The sequence below is a fragment of the Echinococcus granulosus genome, assembly GCF_000524195.1.
Source record: "Echinococcus granulosus chromosome Unknown EG_S00055, whole genome shotgun sequence".
In the NCBI taxonomy this organism is placed as follows: Eukaryota; Metazoa; Platyhelminthes; class Cestoda; order Cyclophyllidea; family Taeniidae; genus Echinococcus; species Echinococcus granulosus.
The window spans coordinates 188,201-210,750 of record NW_020170435.1 but is presented as its reverse complement, the minus strand read 5'-3'; the positions used below and the strand labels follow the sequence as shown (position 1 = coordinate 210,750).

The 22,550-nt window shown below is 42.6% G+C and overlaps 3 protein-coding genes across 3 annotated transcripts; 1 reads left to right on the top strand and 2 right to left on the bottom strand. All coding sequences in view use genetic code 11, as the record gives it.

Moving 5' to 3' along the window:
• Nucleotides 1–5,340: 5,340 nt before the first annotated feature.
• On the top strand, nucleotides 5,341–5,523 carry EGR_06335 (hypothetical protein; the record flags this gene model as incomplete). The annotated part of the gene is made up of 1 exon (XM_024495584.1): nucleotides 5,341–5,523. One exon carries the CDS (start codon nucleotides 5,341–5,343, stop codon nucleotides 5,521–5,523), a length of 183 nt encoding a protein of 60 aa, XP_024349982.1.
• Nucleotides 5,524–7,458: 1,935 nt separating this feature from the next.
• On the bottom strand, nucleotides 7,459–18,244 carry EGR_06334 (ATP-binding cassette sub-family G member; the record flags this gene model as incomplete). The annotated part of the gene is made up of 13 exons (XM_024495583.1): nucleotides 7,459–7,642; nucleotides 7,758–7,972; nucleotides 8,037–8,180; nucleotides 9,039–9,181; nucleotides 9,856–9,960; nucleotides 10,910–11,078; nucleotides 12,949–12,996; nucleotides 14,844–15,106; nucleotides 15,542–15,656; nucleotides 16,996–17,119; nucleotides 17,349–17,494; nucleotides 17,676–17,983; nucleotides 18,019–18,244. The coding sequence occupies 13 exons, from the start codon at nucleotides 18,242–18,244 to the stop codon at nucleotides 7,459–7,461; spliced, it is 2,190 nt and encodes a 729-aa protein (XP_024349981.1).
• A 1,473-nt stretch (nucleotides 18,245–19,717) lies between these two features.
• EGR_06333 (26S proteasome non-ATPase regulatory subunit) lies at nucleotides 19,718–22,342 on the bottom strand (the record flags this gene model as incomplete). The annotated part of the gene is made up of 9 exons (XM_024495582.1): nucleotides 19,718–19,860; nucleotides 20,072–20,123; nucleotides 20,197–20,358; nucleotides 20,829–20,952; nucleotides 21,031–21,175; nucleotides 21,283–21,477; nucleotides 21,676–21,930; nucleotides 22,125–22,226; nucleotides 22,261–22,342. 9 exons carry the CDS (start codon nucleotides 22,340–22,342, stop codon nucleotides 19,718–19,720), a joined length of 1,260 nt encoding a protein of 419 aa, XP_024349980.1.
• Nucleotides 22,343–22,550: the final 208 nt, after the last annotated feature.

The following is a 22,550-nucleotide window of genomic DNA, read 5'->3' as shown; positions in this document are numbered from 1 at the left end:
TCATGTGCAAATGTGTCCAAAATGGCTTTATAATAATTCGTACAACATTCTAAATAAACGGATACCACGTATTGGTTGCATTTTTACTTGCTGTTTAATTCAACTCAAATATTGCCGAATTTATTTACAATCTCTGACGCAGAATCTATTGCCACAGAGTTAGAAGAAAAAACCTACCACCACCTCTCCGAATCCTTTTGGTTTGGCATGACTAGCCCCACCAAACTAACTAAAAGTGAAAAAAGTCCCAATCATTCTCTATGGTTCAACGACACTCCTTACCTAACAGCATACTAATCTGTAACAGTTTGCGGTAGTCACTAGCCATTGTCAAATGATTATGGACGCATGTCACGCATGTGTGACGCCGGTGGCTAAAATTTATAAAAACATCGAATTAGAAAGAATTTTACCATTTTTGGAAAAGCCGACCCTTAGTAGATAGCAGTGAATTACGGAGGTTCAAATACATTGGAACTATGGCTAGGTTCTGACACCTTCAACAAATTCTGCGAAGTGAATTATTTCAAACATCGGATTTAAGAAAATATGGATCGTTGGATTTGTGTTAATGATAAAGAGGGCCTCAAGATTCACTGGCATATCATTTACTTTTAGGGACTCCTAGTTGCTGCTATCGCCTTCCTTCACAGGTGAACTTATATATTCCGTAAATGATTGCGTTGTGGTGTGTTCACTGTTTTTTTTCCATGGAAAGGCTTAGCTCTCCTTCAAATTAGCCCACGATTAGGTTTTGTAAGGCGTTTTACCTTCTAAAATGAGTGTTTACAGGCTCTACTGCTGCACTGTGTGTCGAGAACTAACCACCATGGTGGTGATCATCAGTAACGCACAGATGTTGAAAAAGGAGTGGCTAAGCACCTCTTATTATCCTTAACGTGCTTTAGCTTTATGCCTGCAGCCTCATTCGGCATCTCAAAATCTCATCAGCAGTTTGTTTAAACCACCAACTGTACTGAACAGTGTGGTAAAATGGTCATTCGAGTTTAAGGCTGAACTGGACACCAAAGGCCCTAAAAATCCCCCTTTAAGCACACTTGGGGCAAAAAAAGCCACGCGTGCCTCTAATCAAAGAAAAACTTTTCAATTTCATCGTCCTATCGACTGCTTATGGGCCATAAAGTACCATTGCTGCTCAACTGGACAAAGTAAACAACAGCAAGAGTTAATTAAAAACTTCCCTTTGCAATAAAGCAAAAAAATGCATCATTGCACCTAAAAATCCACCTAAAAAAAGGTTTTCTAATTTAATTTTAAGAAAGAATTTGGAATATTAGTGATTCACAAGCTCAAGTATAGCTGCAATTTGATGCCACAAGAAAAGTCACTTTAAGCTCTTCCTTTACAGCACAGTAAGTGTCCACTAGGAAACAGAGCAAACCCAAACCATTCAAGGATCAAGGCTAGTGGTTTGATGGCTGAAATGCCTTTTAACCCCTCCAATTTGAAGGTAATTTTGGGGATGTGTGTTACTGAATCACACAACTCGTATGCTACTTAATTCATTTCCAGTAGTTCAATCACCCAGGCCTATATTTTGATTGCGCACCACGGCTGCTCCAGACGTGTCGAGTCCCAAGAAAAGGGAGAAGTTACCTCATATCTTCCGCAAATGCACACGGGAGTCCGTATATCTGGTCATTAACCTAGGTTTGTTCGTAGGTTCGGGACGTTAAGTAGATCTTGAAAAGCGCAAATACCATGGCGAGAGTCTACGTCAATGAAGTGTTGATCAAGTAGTGGAAGTTTGGATGTCCTGCTTATTCAGTGTTCATTTACATGATATCCGAATTCTAAATGTCGGTTGTAAGGCTCTCTGCAATTCTTCCTCTGCTAAAGGGCCTTCAAGGTTTTTTGTTTTATAAGGTACTTGGGCTACGCATTTCCAGTACAACTAGAGCGTGGAAATTTTCTTCTCTCTAGGTGTTAATGTTTACGAATCTTATGTTTTGATCACTTTCTTGCTGTCTCTTTGACTGATGCTCACCTTTTTTAGGCTACAGTTAAAGTGCAAATTGGAAGCGCCCCTTCTGCGGACGTCCTCAGACCGCTCAAGTCACATTGCTTTTTCCAAGAAACAAAGATCGTTTCCTAAAAGACTGGTTTTAAGTAAATCTTTATTTTTTTGGTTCTTTGCTGATTTAGCTGTCCATAAAAGGTGCCTTCCTTCTACATCCAACCAGGTAGCTCATCGCTTAAAGGCGAAACTACATCCACCTATGGCCAACTACGCAGATTTCCCACCTCTATTGACTGGTTTGCTTGTGATTGCCACATGTAGAGGATGAGCGTGAGGCAACATCCCCTTCCTTCCCCTATGACGGCCAAAGCGCTCCATGGAATGCTATGTTTTCTTGGATAAAGGTCACTTCCAATGATTAGCCCTTTCCTTCCACGATTCTGAGTGCGGAAACCGTCTTTTTGAAGAAGGTCCAATCTCCAGGGACGAGGTGGTGCCTGTCTTAGAAATGTGTAATGAATTACTGCATCCTTTTGAGACTAACCATTAATAATGTTCCCGAAGTATCTGACCTACTCAGCTGATGGAGTAAGCAAATGGCCTCTGGTCATGAGGTATTAGGGCTTCTACTGATGTACGAGTGGACGAGGAGCCTGAGTGCATGGATAACAGTAACAAGGTTGCTATGCCATTGTTGTGAAGATCAAATTTGACTTGTCTGTGCATATTTTAAGATTTCACAACGTCTCTGACTTTTCAACCTAATTTTATAATTAATTCCAAGCGTCGTATATGCGTGAAAAAAGCTGTTCATCAGTCAAAATGATAAAAATCGTGTGGTAATGTTTATGAAATGGTGCTATGACAACCAAAACTACTTTCACTTTTTATTTTCCTTCCATTGTGTGTGACGCAATGGTAAAGCAAGAGTTGTGCTTGAAATTAGGCACCGCGATGACAATCCCATCCCTGAAGTCTATAAAAAAAGTCCGGATTTTTATTGTCCTGCTACTGCGTCACCTTGAGTTGTATCACCAAGTCCGGAAGCTGCTGCGTCTTGTCTAAAGTTTTGTCTTCCGCGGCAGGTATGAAACCAGAAACAAACTCGCGCTAGCTTCTAGAGGGTCAGAAGTTGATACAACTGAACCATCAACGCCAAGATCTAGAAGTGACTTTATTGTTGAGAATAACTATGGATGGTTTGAAATCGTTCCCTGGATTATTCAAGACTCGTTGAGTCTAGACCAACTATATTTGGGAAGCTAAGCTGGATTATTTCTACCCGTGGTGTGGACAATTTTGGAGTGCTGAATCATGCAGTCATCCACATTAAATTTCCAGCTCCACGACTTTAGATAAAGTGACAGATCTGATGATTATTTTGAGGATGTGGACGAAATTTTACAGCTCCACCACTGAACTGTGGGTGTGTACGTGAAACCGGATTTTTCCACGAGAACGGCACACTTAACCGCTGAAAATTCATCAGCGTCCGACACAACGGCCGCTCAGGAGGCTACATCTGGATACCGCCGCGACATTGCTACTGTGCCGGGGAAAATGCGCCGTCGATTTTGCAAACCATCAGTAAGTCAGGCTGCTAAGGTCACCACCAGAGTTGGTGGTAGACAAGTAAGGTTCTCTGGACGCCTTTAGTGGGGTGTACACTTCCGTGGCATGTCATTCACCAGAATGTGTCAAATCACGAAGGCAGATCTGGAGGAGCTACCAATCAAGGTCATATGTAAGCAAATACATTTCACTGCTATGTTTTTCTAACAGTCGGTGCCAATGTTTAAGAAATTTTCCAACCGGAACTTAGTCATTTCACCGTAATACAAGTCGTCGCATATCTCAAATCAAGTGCTGCACTGGTTTTTTGTTCGAAGAGATCGGTCACCTATGCTTCACTGTCTAAAACTAAAGAAAAAATTCAAAGACTTAGGGGGGAAAAAGTTCTGACTCCACTTCCCCACTCCAAATTGGCTGTAATTATTGTTTTGGCCAGAAGAACAGACGAATTTGTCCTAATATGTGCTGATTTATCCACTGGTCTCAATACAGCACCTCAGGAACGCCATTACCCGCTTTCCACCGTGGAGGACTTGTCCATCATTCTGGAGGGCGAAAAGTGTCAAGTCCTGTTCCACTACAACCATCCACCTTGCCAGCAATGCACACGATCCTGTCGGCGTCCCTGGAAGTCTCATTGCGGGAGCTACTTCCAGTGGCCTACACGATCGAACCGTGCCTGCGCTAGAGCATGTTCAAGAGCATGAGCCTCATTTATGTCCTAAGAAGTACTGATTCTTTATAAATCTATTGAGAGTGAGTGTTTCCTCTTTGCGGTCGCTGATCTCTACGTCGAACAGGTAGCAATCCACTGATGCCACCTTTAAAGGAGGCTACCTCGCTCCGTTTGTCTCAGATTTGTGAGCTCCACAGTATCTGGGCCTTTCTGACCATCTTGCTTTGAAAGGTCATCCTATGGACCCATGCAATTGGTCAGACGATTCCGAGTCCGCCTTTCTTTAACTAAGGAGTATGCTGGGCTCAAAACTCCCGCTGGCTAATTACAGTCCAAAGCTACCAATCACCGTAGCTGCAAACACCTTCATTTACGTCTTTTGAGCTGCATTACTACAAGCCTCTCTGGATGGGACCGAGAAGACTGCCTTGTACGCTTTGAAGACACTAAAGTCAGCTGAAAGGTGTTGCGGTAGCAACGCTTTGTGGTGAGGACGTCGCCACGCATCCCTTTACCCATGCTATTCGGACTCTCCAGACGACGGCTACCGAAGTTCCCGAGATGACAAGGCTCAACGACATGCTAACTCAGCCAATATGCTTTTTTTAGGAGTAAGTGACTGCTTCGGTCGCCAAGCGATGACCTCAAACCGCTACTTCACCATAATGACTCACTGCGCAACCCCGAAGAGCACCTAATCCTGGTGTAAGCAGGTGGAAGCACATCACCAAAAGTTTCGTGTGCTAGACACGCATGGATGAGGATATCGCCGATTTTGTTCAAAGCTTTCGGCAATGCCAGCAGACCCATCGGTAACTTGGCCTCCAGCCAGAGAAGCCTTGGTCACGACTACACCTCGATTACCCCGGTCCAATTGATCGAGTCTTGTACCACGTTTTGGTGGATGCTTTTTTTAAGTGACCGGAGGTAGCATCTGTGATCCCTTGTGTGACTATAAAAATACTACAGTTATCACAAAAATCTCCAACGACAGATAGAAGAAAGTTCCATTCCGCAAAATCGTACACCGTCATTGCTACACCCAGACGAGCACTAGTGGAGTCATAAGTAGAGAAGGTGACTGTTCTACTGACCTACTGGACTCCTCGGAATGGTATCGCCTGAAACCGCCAATCACCAGGTGATTAAAACAGCCATGGTTCCAAGGCCAAACAAGAGGAATAGCGGCTGCATCCACAATTGCCAGCCGGATATGATTGAGGAATTGCCGGGATGGTTTTGGTTCCAACGCGGAGTAGTCACGTTCGACGTCAAGATGGGGCGAGACAACTAGATGAAGTACCATAATCAAACGCGCCTCCGACACACCAAGAAATCACCATATTAACACAGGTTCACCTTCACTAGTAGATTTTGTTGAGCCATCTTTGTATACCATGATGGTAGCTCGGTAGATAAAGGCAACAAGTGGACCCTTAAAATTGGCGCTCTTTGGTTCTTCCGCAAAGGTGAGAGGTGCTGGGGATACCTCTAGTCTTAGAAAAAATGTTCCTGTCTGTCTTTTTTACAAGTTTGTATTTCTCAAATAAGATGGAATGGCGCCTTCTCCTTCACTTCATCCTGATTGGCTGAAATTACAAAAGAGATATACTTTAAATACACTACTACTCTTTGTAGCATCAAGATCATCCAAATACTATAAATAGACGAGACTGTAGCAACCCCCATGTCTCTTTCACTCCCCACTCATGAGCCATTTGGCGTGTACGTCCGCACCGTATCCCCTCCTCTGCTCATATCCGTCGGTAAGGAGATCTGTATCAGGTTGAGTGCTTGACAGAATCCAAACTCATCCTCTCAGACATCAGTTCTTAACGTAAAGGTGATTCTGCGATTGACTACTAAGGTTACAGCGACCTGCTTCAGATGTGTGGTTCACTTTTCTCACGAGCGTATGAAACTTACCGCATTTACCAGGATCCAGGTTACCAAACTTCAAATTTGGCGGTGAAACTTTTGCCTCCGATTTTTATACCGAAGTAAAGCCAGAGTCCAGAAATGACAAATCTTATCCAATCGTCATGAGGACATTAGTTGTTTGGATCTCCACCTTCAGGACTCGAAGAGTTGGACGCCAGACTACAATACGTTCGATTCCTCCTGCGGACAGGCGCGTGTGCTTGCAGGAGATATGGGAGACTCACACTTAAGGTCTCACAGGGAAATAATAAGACCTCAGGTGATGTTGTGGGGGGATTTTCCTTCACGATTCTGGAAAAGAAGGGGTTGACAAAAGCACATCTGCCTTCCAATTGGCCCACCTCGCAGTGCTGACCTGATTTACTGCAACTTTCTCATCAGGCCAGTCATGCAAGTGACATCCTTCTAATCAGAAGGCTCAATATATAGCTTGTTCACTACGAAAAAAGGCACCTTTTTAGTGCTTTATAATTTCTCCTTCTTTCTGTCCCACTTTTGACTACTTTAAATCACTGCCAAAGGGGAAACTGTTGTGAACCCGTGATGGGCATTAAGTAGTGGAAGTCTCTCATCTTCCAACGTAGTTATTCAAGTCCTCACTCCCTCTCCATCCCCTTCCCTTCGTCCGATTGGGTTGCAGCACTGCGGGCGGATGCTTAAGCATTGCCAGTGACTCGTTTGTCTTGCTTTGCTTTTAATGACCTCTAATATGTTGCCTTAGAGGTGATGCTACACGCTCATGACTTCGGCGTTCCTCTGAGGCGCCGTTAACCAATCAGTTCTAGATTTGGCTCACAACCTCTCCCCTTTTTTTTTCTTGTGAGAGTACTAGGCGGAGGGGAGAAATCGCCACTTTAACTGGGAGAGGTAAAACAGTTCAGCAGATATGTTTAGTCTCCTCATTCCCCTTGCCAATTCAAAAAACGTAAACGGAAGTGAAGAAGCCCATCCAACCTTTCACTAGGAGTACTGACTTTTCACACAGAATTTACAAGTTATGCAGTGAGGAAAAAATACTGCCACTTCCGATATTGCCTTTCCGACAGCTTCACTACGTGTACATCGGTAGTGAATGGCGTGGCCATACAATTACGTCGCCAGTATTTCCACGTAAGCAATCATCCACAATCAAAGTGTTCTATTACTTAGTAGATGGCATCAACATACATGCGCCTCGAACACATTAAACCTTTGTGATGAGCGACTAAGGGGTAGGAAATTCGTGGCGTCACATATATGTGACACTAGTAACAATCACACACAAAACAACTTTAAAATACCGAATGCCTCAATTGTTTGTAAAAGAATGAATGCCGATATAAGGGAGGGTGAGAAAGAGGTGTAAAAGGAGAGACTGAATTGTTAGGACAAATAAAAGTAGCGAGAATAGTTTTTGTAAATAACGTATACTAATAGTTGGGAATGGTGGGATTAGAGAGTGGGAGGAGGAGGAGGAGAGAGCAGATACTCGTCTACCGGAAAATAACAGACGGGTTAGGATTGCTCACATGAAGACACTGAAATGGCGTACATGCTATTTGAAAAAGGGGGAGGAGAAATTGAAGTCGAGTGGATTGTAAAACCTACGTGGAATTACGTGCACGCCACTTAAGGACAAAAAAACCGAGAACACGCAGTGCAAAGAAGAAGACAATGAGCACGGTTATATCGATGCCATAATGATAGTGACTGACGCTGAGCAAAGTGAGCACTGACTGTGGATCCGCCATACAGGGAAAAACTAAAATTGAAGTTGGCTTTTTGGAACAGTTCAGCTCACTTCGATTATTGCCATAGATACCCTAAAATGTGGTATAATGAAGTAAGTGTTGACAAGATCAGGGAAACTGCTTAGAGGCCACTAACCTTCATTGACCCCTCAAAAGCATAGCGAGTGAAGGAGCTGTAGGAGAGCCATTGTAAGTACTTTGGAATTGTGTCCAGAGTGATGAAGAATCCCGAGAAGAGGATTATCGGAATGCCTGTTGCGGGACCCAGAAAAACGGATACCTTCAAGGAGGTGAGGAATAATACAGGAAATTTAAGCATTGCTTGGTACTTTATGGGTGGATCAACTCTTGAAAGGTCATCCAACTACGGTTTGTCATTGTCTTAGTGTTAAAAACTAGATATTGCCATTGTAGAAGAGAAGCAAGCTCTGTCGAATTGAACAACACCATGGAAGGGTAGTCATTTACCGCGGACGAACTGGGGAGGGTGGACGAGGAAATCCAAAAATACTCACAAGGGACTGACCCTCAAAGCCGAGCTCACACCACTCTTTTGTCTCCGCTTCCACCTCCACGCCGCGGTATGACCGTGAAAGGGGCAGCACTTTAAAGTCTACACACGAAGCTTTTACAAGTAGAGAGGCTTATTCCATAATTCGCCCACGTAATACTCCCCAATCTTCTTTCCTCCACGTTGCTTTGAATTGATCTTTCGCACAAAAACCAGCTAACTGATAAATAATACTAGTCGTAAACCACTGTTTGGACTTGAGCTCTACCTTTTTTCGCTCCATGCAGCTCGTCCTGGAAGCGATACGTTGTTCAGGCAATTTAATTAAATTTATAATGCGTGCTACTCATATTATGAATTAAGTAGCATCCCTCCTATGATGCACGGCTATCGTGTAAACTTTATCCTTGTTTCGGGGTTAATCTCAACTTCCAGACGAGTTTGTTTAAAGTCAACGCTTAGGGTGACATCTTAATGGTGAAGGAGGGGAGAGGGAGGGGGAGGCGAGAGGAATGAACTATGTGGGAGGGGCTCTTCGCACTCCATCATCACTAAAGTCCGCTGAATGTCAATAAATAAAGTAAAATGTTTAAGAAATTTTTGTCACTAAGGTGCATTTAAAAGTACCTCAAGATCAGTAGATGCACCAATGAGCAGGCCTTGGGCTTGTGCCACAAAAGCAGTTAACACGAGCATGGTAAGGAATATCATGAAACGATTGAACTCCAGAGGTTGATCAGTCATGAAGTAACCAATCATACCGTAGATGACTGCAAATAGTAACTAAAATGGAAGGGAATAAAAGTGGGAATTAGGCAGGTGACAGTATTTACGCCACCATAGTCATGACATCCAACACTGTCACAACCCAACTCTACTTAACTAAACTGTCTACGAACCAGTTTGATGCAACCAGTAACCACCATGACGCGATTAAGAAGATGTGTCGAATATTTGTGAAGGAAGGTGGAGAGGAGAGCCAGAGATAGGAATACCTGTGTGTCACCTATATGTGACACTAGTAATAATCGGTCTGCTGTAATGGGCTGACCTCCGGCGACGGTGGCTGAGGTGAGGCCAGTCCAGAATGTCAAAAAAATTGACTACGCTTTATTGCTCTCCCCTTCGTGAAAACCAAGCTACAATTAGATACCCTTCAGCACGATACTCAGGTATCTCATTCTAATTCCACCAATGTACAAGGCAGATTTTCTCCTTTTGACGGTCATCCTGCGTCCTCATCATGTAGTTACTTGCAAACACACAGGGGTAGGAGACTCACGAGGGTCCAAGAGATGGGCTAGGGACTATGTAACCACCTAACACCGCGAGCTCTTTCTCCACCACCTTGGTGACACGGCGTGGCGAACATCTCCGGCTGACAATAGATTAGCCCTCAAAATCAGGCGCTGCACTATGTCATCGCCTATTAGGATTGGCTAACTTGCCTGGAATGGAAGATCGGCAAGTGTCTTGGCAAAGTAGTAGGCGCGTACACTGTACCAATAATTGAGGTGTTCCGTCAAAAAGACACGCATTTCCAACGGGACTGAAAGTAACGGGGAAGAGGGCGTAAGAGGTGGCAGAGGACAGTCTATGTCTCCACACACACATAAATACATACATACATACATACAGAGGATACCTCTGCAGAAGAAAATCCCTACTCCATGAGCCAATGGGAGTCGCATTTACTCCTGATTGGCCAATCCGACGAGAGGAAGATCTTCAGTGCTGACAGTAACAGGGTTTCTTACTCAGGTATTCAGGAGGCGCGAATGGCACATAGGCAGGTGAGTAGGGATTTACGAACCTCTGCTATTAAATAATTAATCACATTACCCATTGATGAATGAAGGTACACTAAAAGATGCGTCAGATGTATGGCTGGGATGAAGACACCTTCCAAGGTGGCATTTGATAGACGGGGAGAAAATGCACGCACTTTTCTTGATGTCTTGTGTTAAACGGCATGCTATTATGACACGGAATAGTCAGAGTGGCATGTGCCTCCTAGCCTTCGTGCGTCAATCTAATCACCTTTCCTCGTGACGACAAAGAACAATGAATAATGCGTACCCGCGTAGCGTGATGTCCTGGTCAAGAAAAACTTTAACAGCAATGCAGTCATATCGGCCATTCTGGAGGAAAAGTCAGCCCGTGAGAGGAACGCCGGATTAATACACTGCCTGACAGGTGATGTCAAGACAGCCAGCTATCCGAAAGCCTGCCCTGGAGGTCATTATTTCACTACCAATGGCAAAGTAAAGCCTCCTGACATAGGATGGGTTTGACTGTACCCACTAATAAATTTATAAATGCCTAAGTTACTTGTTGTCTCCCGCCATATGTAGTCATTCCCCGATTGAGTGTTTGGGAAGCTACTAGAGACAAGAAACCCCCTAAAAAGGTCGTGACCTAGGTTGTCATTCACGCGATATCATAATGATGAGACAGTAGAGCGAGACACATACACCAGCACACACACACACACTCACATGTCATGACTGTGGGCATGAGAGAGGAGAACATGATGAAAAGGGTGGAGAAGAATATGAAGGCTGCATTATTGCCCACTTGAGAGCCATTGTTGCCGACATTGAAGTAGAGCAATCCAATCAGTATGCCGACTACTACATGTGCCAGCAGACGAAGTCGTGTCAGCGTCTATTGATGGAAGGATGGCCGCCGAGAAGAGAAGGAAAAGTCGATTAGACAAAGAAGTGTACAAGAGCAGAAATAGCAGTAAATGAAATGGAAAGCAGGTAGCTATCACACGTAGGTGGACATAAAATGAACATAAAAACGACTTTTAGCCGCCTCCAGAGGTTTTAAAATAATTTTAATTTCCAAAGTAGAGAAAGTAAGGTCACAGGAGCGTCTACTAAAGTGATTGACGGTGTATTTAAATACTACTCATTTGCAGCTTATTAAATGTTCGCCTCCTTCTGTCATCTGTCAGCCCATTAATAGGTTGAATCATCAAAGCCGGTTGTTAAAGAGGGAAAGATCTTGAGAAACCGACCTCAAAGGTTACATGGTTCATGTCAAAAGATCTCCAGCTTATCCAGAGCTTGGGCATATCAAGAGAACAATAAAGTAGTAACAGTTAGGAACTCGCTTAATATCTTGACTACTAGCGTCACACATATGTGACACGTGATTTTTATAAAAAAATTGAACTGTGCAACAAACGAATTGGCTGATTTTAAGACAGAAACAAAGCCAAGACGTTTTTACAGGCTGAGACAACAAGACAACTATGTTTTTACACCCCCAAGTTATGATGGCCTAGGGTGGCTGACCCCAGCGGGAGGAGGAGGTATTGCGTATCCTGCAGCAAGACAGAAACGGGCAACTAAACTTCTCAACTCTTTATAAATGAGGAGCGGTTAGTGCACAAGTCTATATCAGAAAACTCGAGTAAATGGTTCACTGCGCTCATGAGCTAATGATAAATGGGTTAAAAGGCCAGTCAAAAACAGTTTGGTTAAGGCGCCCCTAATGGATTCTCTCTGGGATACCTAGACAGAGAGGCTTCGCAACGGTTGATGGAAACAAAACAACTTTGAACACATTCTGAAAACAAACGTAGCAAGTATAAATGCCCAGCCAAAGCCAAACAAATAGGGGCACTTGAGACACTGGGATGGATGGCGATAGAGGGGGTGGGGAAGAAAGGAGGGAGGAAAGAGCACCGACACACCTTAGAAGTTTCATTACCAGATGTCTAGTAGAGGGAGTTGTCTAGCGCAGAAGCCTCCAAAAAGGATTAGAGGAACACTGAATGGCTTATGGATGCTGAGAGCGAAAGCAATCTTTTGGAGGCTTTTAGGTCTAGTGCCAAGTGTTACAACACAAGCAAAAGATCGGTCTTCTCAGGGCTGCTTGTTCTTTTTCCCCTTTTCCATTTGGCAGACTATTTTTATCCCTCAGCTGTTTGCGTCAATTCAGAAGAGAAGAGAGGGGATTTAGGATCGGGTAGTTAAAAGGGCACACATTTGTCGTTTGGTATATAGGAGGAACAATAATGAAACAATTGGTTCTTAAAGTTAATAATTTACTCCCCCCATCCTCTTCTCCATCCTTTTAAGTGTTCAGTCTCTACAACACCAATCACCGACGTTGGTTCGCTTCCATACTAGAGACGACACTGGCAAGAAAGTTTAGTCCAAATAAATGAAGAAGGGTACAAATCAATGGGAGCAAATCCAACAATCCATCCTCTTCCCCAAAAATCTGAAAGATTTTAGTTAGGCTGAAGGGTAATTTAACACTTGGCGGACTAAGTGTTCAGAAAGGAGGAAAAAAGGAGGGTGTTTAGTCCCTACGGCACCGATCACCGAAGGTGATCCACTTCCAAAGTGAGGATGACATCGGTAAAAAGATACGCTACGATGGGGCTAAATCTAGCAACCCACCCTTCTCTCCCTTCGATAGAAGCAGTTCAGCCAGGCTAAAAAGTAATTTATCACTTGTAGGACTAAATGGTTAGAATCGAGGATGAAAAAACAAGGCCTTTCTTAAAGTGACTCACCTTATCCCGCCAGATGCAAATGAGAGTCCGTTTGGTCAGAATCCTTATCTGATGTAATAGTCCAACCTCGAAGGAGTGTCCCCCATGTTCATTCTTTGTTTGTTTTCATCCAAATTGGTCAAAGTGAAAAACCAAAAAGGAACCGAGATGTCAGTCTACACAATCGGTTCACCGCCTTAGGCAACATTTAAAAAGTAAACCGAGGAAAAATCATAAAATTTGTAAAATTTTGGATGAATGAAGGAGTAAATAGCATGCAGAACATCGAGGAGGTTGTGATAAATAATTTGTGATTTTGATTGTCGAGTTGGATCCAACTTACAACTCACACAGGAAAGGACTTACCAGATATGATCGCTGGTAAGTAAAGAACCATCAAAAGTAGAAGATCATTAAATGATTTAAGAGAGAAAAAACGGAGCACATTAACAACAACTCCCATTTGTTGGATAAAGGTTGATTATTCATGAGGGTGGGGGAAGGGAGAGGCAGGGAAAAAAAAGGAACAACATCTTATCCAGTCAAGATGAAGGAAGGTGAAGTTAGTATGAAGTTAATGACAGAACAACGACCGGGAAATACGGAAATATGAGAGGAACTGCTGCCCGAGACACAACAATTCACCCACATCAGTCTTGATGCTTTTGCGTGATTCCAGTGGGAGAGGAGTAGAGGAGGGAAAGGGAGGATGCGGGAAAAGGTCAATAAACAGCATTGCGTGCTCTGAAATGACTATCAGTGAGGCGAGTTTTAAAAATGTGTCAAGTCCCGAGGTTGAAGGGGAAAAAATTAACCAACACTAGCAGAAAAGTGGACTTGGACAGTTCGATCAGCCCATGTGCGATTGGAAAGGAGAGAGAAAGCGGAGAATTGTTGATGCCAAACATCAAAAGCTGCCAGAAAGCCTTTAATACATCGGTCGATTTGGTTTTGTGTAGGCGTCCTATCGGCTTATCCCTGGGTAGCCCTTCAGTCCCCCCTTACCGCGTCCTCATGAATAAGTGAATAACTCGAGAGGCTACATCGGTGGCAGTAGCAAGCGAGTTATCCTGCTCATGTAGGGTGACGCTTAACCTAGGGGTTAGGAGAATGGCCTCATCAACAACCACCACAGCTCTAGTTTCGGGCAATAAATTGCCTCCAAAAACACATGAGATCCCTTCTTCATGAAGTAGTTTACCTTTCAAATGCTAAAACAAGATCCACGATACTCCGCGAAGAGCACCAGCCAGCTATGTGGTGTATCTAAGTCAGCGAGCTCTACACTTCCCACCTTGGCGTCACATCCTCCCATTTCATACTCAATAGGAGTCATCTGCTTTATTACGCCTTCAAATTTGTCTCAAGAGGTTTCAAAGCAGGGTAGTATCGTATCTACGAGTAGACGGCTATAAAGCAATCATCATAACTGACAATGACGAAGACGACAATGGAACAACTTTATAGGCCAGTCAGTGTTGGAAAACAGTCCAGATACCTTAGGGTTAGTCGTGGACCTACCTTAAAATCGAGTTTCACCTTTTCCTAGGGAAAATAAATCAGAAAAAGTTACTTAGAAAGGCAAACGGAACGGGATCTATTTTTTCTGCCAAGTTGAAAGAGGGAAAGTAGAGGGGAATCCAAAATTTATAGTGCTTTAAAGATGAAAAAAAGTAGAGAGGACAGATTGTCAACTCTAAGAAACCATAGAGTAGAACGTGGAGGAGGGAAGGTAAGAAGGAGACACAACAAATGAGACAGCTTAAACAACTTACTTTCATTGATGGAATACACACCTGGAAAAGGATTAATTAGAAATTAAAGTTTACTAAGGATAGATAAGGTACTCTAAACGTTTCCCAACGACTCACAAATTTCCTTTTTTAAAAGTGTTTTATAAAGAAACAAGCGATCACCGTTTTTCGAAAGATTGATTGGTCCTTCTGCTCAACCGAAGTTGAAGGTATCTCCATGCCCGTCTCATCACCATTGGCTATTCCATAGACATTGGCACCTTCGACAGACACCTTAACAGTTGCACTTAAAGACTCGAGGAAAGAGGAAGCACCCAAAGCCTGGAGGCGTACAATCTCCTTTTCTAGACGTCCATTATTAACCGCGCTGAGAAGAATGGAAGATGCTGTCGCCTGATCCTCCTCAGTGAAAGCTAAATCCATCACTATGGGAAGAAAATAAAAAATTATTTTTTTTTCCGGTGAAATAAAGATGACCATTCCAAATTGCTCATTTGAATGAGATAACATCAGTAGCTACGCATTAAACAGACCAGATAAATTCCCTAAAACGTTATAACTCATTGGGTAAAGTTGTGCCAGCCTTAGGTGTTTCATTTCTTCCTTTTTTCGCCGAAATCGACCATGTCATAATACTTAACATGACAACAAATGGATGCTACTCATCAAGTCACACAAACCCTTACTCTGAGGGGAAAATGAAGGATAGAGGGAGAAATTCAAAGTTAAACTCAACTAACTTGTTGATATGAAGTTCTAAAAAAGAGAAGATAAAGGGAGCCAAATCACTTTGATAGTTAACAAATCACAGAACCTGGAATGTTGTAATGTTGATAGATCAAAGGTAGGCGTAGACTCACAAAAGTCTGAGGGATTGTGATACCTTGGGCATTGAAGTCCCAGTGAGGCTAGATAGGGAACGAGAAATTTTACTGGACCGCGATAAAGGCATTGACCAGCTCGAAGGAAGTAAAGCTAAAAAACGAGAAAGAGAAAATAAAAGGTCTGTCAATCACATAATACATTTAAATGAGATCATTGTCTCCACATGTTCAGCCCGAATTGGGACTCTAATCCTTTTTCCTTCCATAGTGAAATTACAAAAAAGAAGAAGGTGACAAATGAACTGTTGATTAGGTATCTATTATCAAGTGGTAGTGAATGCATCAGCGGAACATGATGTCCCTTGGCAGATGAAAGTGCTTAACTCAGAACTTGCAGATCTCCACCTCTAACCTTCACGTGGCAGTGATGTCAGGGCTGCACAAGTAATTGCTCCTGTGGACAAACATTTAACGACCTTCCTGTCAGAAAATGACAACACCTGTAAGAAATCACCCCACATACATCAATGAGACCCCACCGAGAAGGAGGGAGAGGGGAATGAGTACACAAACATGAGTCTGTAGAGTAAAAGTACATTGCACTTTGTCAAGCCTACTACCATTTTCTCCGACCTTGGCAACTCCCACCTGTCCCAAATACACATCCTGGTTAGATGAATTTGTGTTCTTCCTCAATACGCAGAGGACAGTGGCACTGAATCCAGATAAAAGGACAGCAACTAGGAATAAACGCGATGAAGAGAGCTTAACACTCATTTCAGCCCTAAAATATTTAACTTCCTTATTTCCTTTTTTCATATTTTCACTTCGTCTTAGTAAAGAAATAAGAATAAAGATTGCGTCCAACAAACTGCCAGGATCGTCATCACAAACACATATACATTGACCGCCTATTCTGGGCCAGAGGTAAGATTCACCCTCTCCTAAATAGCACAACTTCTTCATCAATTAAGCGAGGAGGAAAGGTTTGCCTTATAAAAACTCATTTAAAAGGTCAAATGTAAAAAGCAGTGGGGTGATATGGCCACCACGGAAAAGCGTGGGAAAATACACTTCTGTGAGGCGGAATAAATGATAGATGAAATCGAGTCCATTGGAAAGGAGAGGCAACTAAGGTGTATTTCTGAGGGTCATATAAGCACCCACACGCGTTACGTCCAACTGGGTGGCAAATTTGCCACAGCAGTGAGGTTTGTTGAGTCCTAACAGTGGGCATATGGAAGGATATGAGGTATGAGAGAGATATGAGAGACAAAGGTACAGAAAGTCTGATTGGGATATCAGTAGTAGTAACACATTCCTCTTTACAAAAAGAAAGGGCTGTAACATACGGAATTTCTGTGATAGATTTGTAGGATTTGGGGTCAAAAGTTAAACGAATTGCACACTTAATAAGTTTAATTCCATGAATTGGAAGAAGACAATGTTTAAAGTAAAAAAGATTCACCCACATATTTTTAAAGACATACCTGATCAAAAATATCGAAGATCGTAGCACTGGGCTGATGAATCGTACAAACAACAGTTCTTCCCTGTTTTGCAATTGTTTGAAGCGCCACGATGCACTGAAGACTTGCATTGCTGTCAAGACCACTAAAGCGACGTCAAAGGAGCTCAGACACTACCGAAAATGCCCAATAGAATAGAAGCAGCCACTTGTCCATGCCTAATATGGACGGCCGTGTTTTTTCCTGCCTATCAGAGTTACAAATATGAAAGCACAAGCCCCTAACTCATTCACATGTCTTAGTGGTTAAATGAGCAGTTATTAGGGGAAAATGCAGTATAATGTTAACAAAGAAGAGGAAAATCTAGGTGTTACCTTGTAGGTTCATCAAAAAACATAATTGGTGGATTGTTGATCATTTCTTGGGCTATCGAGAGACGTTTCCTTTGACCTCCAGACAAATCAGAAGTGATAATGTTGCGAGTTTCGGATAACCCCAAGGTCTGCAAAATCTCATCAATCTAAATTTTCCGAAGATAGTAGGCATTTGTCACTTTCCTGTAGTTAGGACCCAACAAGTATCATAACTACGAAGAAGGTGAAAATACTTGAACATGAAAAGACGTTTATGTATACTTTAGTTAGTTTGCATACAATGATTCAAAGGTAAACTGAAGACTGTATAACAGGAGGGTGCTTTACAATTAACTTCCGTTGATCATTTGGGCAGTTCTGCGGCAAATTAAGCTGCGAACTGCAAGTCATTGCCTCTTCAACAGTTAGCTGTGAAAGTAACGGCGCATCTTGCATAATGAAGCAGGAAGATCGCCGAAAGGAAGCAAGATGACGAGGTTTGCCATTGACCAAGATTTGACCAGACACATTTCTTGTTTTAAAGCCAGCAAGTACATTCATTAAAGTGCTTTTACCAGCACCACTAGGTCCCATTATTGCTACTAGTTCACCGCTCTTGAAGTTTCCAGATACTGATTTTAAAAGAAATTTGGGCTCTAAAGAAGCAAAAATTAACTGAACACAAACTTACGAAGGCCACGACCCTGGAAGATAGCATAAACGAGGTCTTTAAATTCGATAGATTTTTGGAAACTATTGCTATTGTATTTATCCGGACTGCGGTTGAGTGAGTCCGGAACAGAATGGAAGTGTGAATTCTCAGAGTGATTATTAACATTTTCTAGCTCCGCCAAATTTTGAACACCACTTGGTGTTTTTTCGGTGATTTCCGACGGTGTTGGCAGTATGCGCAGCATATTATCAGTACACTACCGAACCTCATATAATGCGCCTTGTCATTAATCATAAAGACAAGTTAAATTGTGAATAGTATAAACAAAAATTAGGCAACAGTTTACCACAGAAATTTTATTAGTAAAGAACAGGGCTTGCACTTGGAAGACTACAAATTCTGGGGTATTATGGCTACAGCCCTACAATTTATGATTGATTTTATGTCCACAAACTGGTGCTTGTTATAAAATAACTTTATTTACGCACAGAATTGACAAGTGAATACCACCGTAGCGGGTAACAACTTCAAACAACGTAATTAAGAAAATACCTTAAACAGTTCTGCTACTATGTCGACTCTATCTTTTATTGAAATATTCATTTCTACCAGCCACGGATATTTGAAATTCATGACTATGCACACATTTTTAAGTGTAGCCTGCCGCGTCTTTGCAAAGAGGCCTGAGGGCTGCCGGAATGGTTCGGATGCTATACTAATTGTAATACAATAGTGGTTTATCCCTCGGTTTTGGTGAGGCGCGACTTTTGTACTTTGAATTAGCCCTCTTGTACCCGGCCGGGTGGGTTGGCCTTTTGGGCCATGCCAATAGCCCGGACACCTCCGTGCTGAATATATATTCTGCCCGAGTATTTCTTCTTCTTTCATCTTCAGGGAGTCTTGGGACGCTACATAATATCAAAAACCACAGTCTGTGAGGGCTTATGTGCCCAGGAAATCATGCGCAGAAATTAGCTACTAGGACACCGCACTAATCGCGTTTATCATGAATAATCAAGCTCATAGCTGTTCGTTTTGCTACTTTAATTGGCACAGAGATTATGCAGCATACGGAGTCCTTTCTGAAGACACCACACATTAAATTACGCTAGAAGTACACTTATTACTAACGGGCACGGCTGTTGGCAGGCCACTGGCATGTCTCAGAGGTCATACCACAGAGCTAAAATACGACCTGAGGATACTGGAATCCCCATCTACTTTAGCACTCAGTTAGGCGGATATTGAATCACTACAGCTGTGCTAGGACTTAGCTCAGATTTATTGTTGAATTACATGCCATCATCTGGTGACCTACCTGCGATAAAAGCTGCGGAATTAGGGCGTCGGCCTGCTGCCAACCACTTCTTTTAAAAGAAAATTTGACAGATCTGCCAAGCGCAGTAGACGATCGTGTGGACCAACACGTAATTCAGGCAGTAAGGAAGATCAATCTCCACGTTCCGACACAGCGATTCAACACCTTGGTGGACTTCTCCCGGTCAAGAACCTACCTTGCTCAAGACCACCCAGCACCCCACCCTGACAACAATGAAAAAAAATACCTTAAATGTCTCGAAAATACACTTCATATTTGCCGTACAAATTTCCGTGCATGTTACCGGTAGACACTATTCCAAAATAAAAGCGAAACATGTCAGATTAGGCCTTTACTAAACATGGAAATCGTGCCGCGCTGAATGAAACCAAAGAATACTTATGCAAGCTTCTTGGCTTTCTGAAAGAGCAGATCCAAACTAGTGCTCAGGGTATGTACAATGTCCAAGGCAACTTTGTAATCACGTCCATCGTAGGGCTCATCACGAAGCACTAGCATTCCTGTGCCCTGGTCCAGAATCCCTGAAATACAATAAAAGTGATGCGTCAAAGTATCCAAAGCTACAGAATTTGCCTATTGGGACCGGATTAACACATGAGGGAGCAACCAGCTGAAGCCTTGCATTCAATATAATTCATTCATAGGATGTTAAAATCAACCAAGCGGAAATGAAGAAAGCCAAAGGCATAACAGAACATCAGGTAAAGTCATAGATGGACAGCAGAAAATTACCATTCAATTGCTTGTCTAGAATCATTTGGGAGAGCTTCTTCTCTATATTTTCCTGAAAATAAATAAGAAACCTTGATTACTTACATAGTTCAGAACTATGGTGCCGTATTCTTGATGAAACATACCAAGGGTAAGTTGATAAGCTTGGCAATATGTGCGATTTGTACACGCGAATAAGGCTCAATCAATTTAGTCAAATTTTGACCCAGCAGAGTGTCGTAGAAGGTGTTGAGGTGTTGTGATATCACGGGATCACCTAGCAGCTCGTTCTTGTACTCCTCTCGCAACTAAATAGAAAGCAAAAGAGAACAGGTGAAGCCACCACTACAACACATTCTTGTTCGAATGTACCTCTTTGATGACAAGCGGTCAGACCACACTAACCTCATATCTGAAAGGAAGCTACCTATTCCCAAGGGAGGAACGAATTCCAAATCCCACCCACAAACTTTGAAAACCTGTCAATCTACCACATATTAGACAAATAGTAGGTGTCTTTTCCCACTCGATCATCTCAATCTACGGGGTTCGACCAGATGAAATCGGAAAGAGGCAACATTAAATCAGCTGCGAGCTACAAAGAGTTGAGCATGAGCGCCAAGCCACATCTAAACAAGACGATGAGAGCATTACAGAATTTCTCTTACTTATTAGCCTATCAAGTTATCCAACAAAGAATCGGTTATACGAGAATGAACAAGGTGGGTAAAACGAATGACTACGATAACGATGTATCAATCAGAATATTTCAACTCACATTCAAGAAAGCGCCAAGTGATCGATCCCTTGCGGCTTTCGCAACATCCCGCATGGCCTCAATGGGCTTTTGATTGTAACCAGCAGTCAGTTTTGAGGATAAAATTATGGGCACTTCTTCAGGACTTAATTCAAAAGAAAGCAAACACGTCATTAAGGTGCTGGAAGGGTAGTAACAGAAACGTTAAAAATAAGCGACATACCAATTAACCATAATCTTCGCCAAACACATGTATTTTAAGGCATCTACAGCTTTGCTTGAACCGATGGAGTCATAACTCTCAAAGGCTTCATAAAAGTAGGAGTAGGCTGTTTTAAAATCACGTTCATCCGCAGCATGAAGAATGCCTGCAATGAGTAGGCAACGCAACGTTAAGAACGTGGAGGTGTGGTCACGGTACAACAGCCATTATGAAATAGAACCAAGTTTAATGGAGCCTTAGTACAGAACGCACCTGAGAGTAAATCAAGAGCGGCCTGAAGACGTGGAGGACAGTAGATGCTGTTGGCTGTCGTGCGAGAAGAAGTGAGAGCAGCGCGTGACTTCTGCAAATTGCCAACTCGATAGTAGACCTGGCTTTCCATTAGTTGGACCTCCACGAGAAGGATCTTGTCATCCAGTTTCTTCAGCTCTCGAAGCAAAGTACTTCCTGGCGAAAAAGAGCAGGATTTTACTAAGTTAAGGCGCAAAAGTGGCATTAATGTACTAAAAAACAGATGCCATTACTCAAAAGGGATCAACTTGAGCTGACTATAAAATATAGATTCGGATGATAAAAACGGTGCCACGGACAAAGCATACGAAAAGAATAATGTAGCAAGTCAACGCCAATTCGCCGAAAAACTACCCAGTTGTAAAGAATCCTCATAGCGTTCATTGTCAGCATACAAGCCCATTAGTCTAGCCTCGAGTGCCTGTTTCAAGAATGTCCGTCGCTCATTACCAGCCCATTCAATACACTCCTTTATTAAGTCGATTTCTCGCCCAGTACCAGCTTCCAAATCCAGGAAGAGATCAACAAGTGTTCGAACCAAACGACCAGCCTTGGCCTTACTAATTTGTTGCAGAAAAGGGCGGGTAAGCAGGATGAGATCCGCCAATTCTACAATGTAAAAAAATGGCTTGGTTATAAAGACGACAACCATAACTATAGTAAAACAGAAACAAAACCGAGGACCGTCACATTACTCAGGGCTCGAAACAGACTTTTAGGATACGAAAGCACGAGTAAGCGCAGTGGTTTTAGCAAGCGGCAAAAATATTTGATAAAGTATGGGAGAAATTATGGCAGCTGACCTTTGGCCTTCTTTTGCTTAGCATATATATTGCCAAGATCGATGATTGCAGTTTCCTTCTGCTTAATGCCTTCGTCATCGTCGTCAGCAACCTGCTTTTGAGCTAGATCACAAAAAGTCATCAGAAATTCACTCACCTATACACAGGCACTGCTCGATGTTAGCAGTCGTACTAGCAAACGGATTCTGAGGCATTCTCGACAACACCGCTGAGGTCATGGTTTTTGGATAGTGCTGGCAAAAGCTAATCAATTAAAACTAAGGACAACCAGCGGTTTAAAGTAACATATAAGACGTTAAAAATTAAAAACTTTTTGCTACTGCATCAAGCATAGTATTGGTTTGCATACTTGCTGTACGATTATAAAATTCTATAACACTATCAGTTAAAACTTTTAAATAAAATGTTTTATCATACTTAAAAATT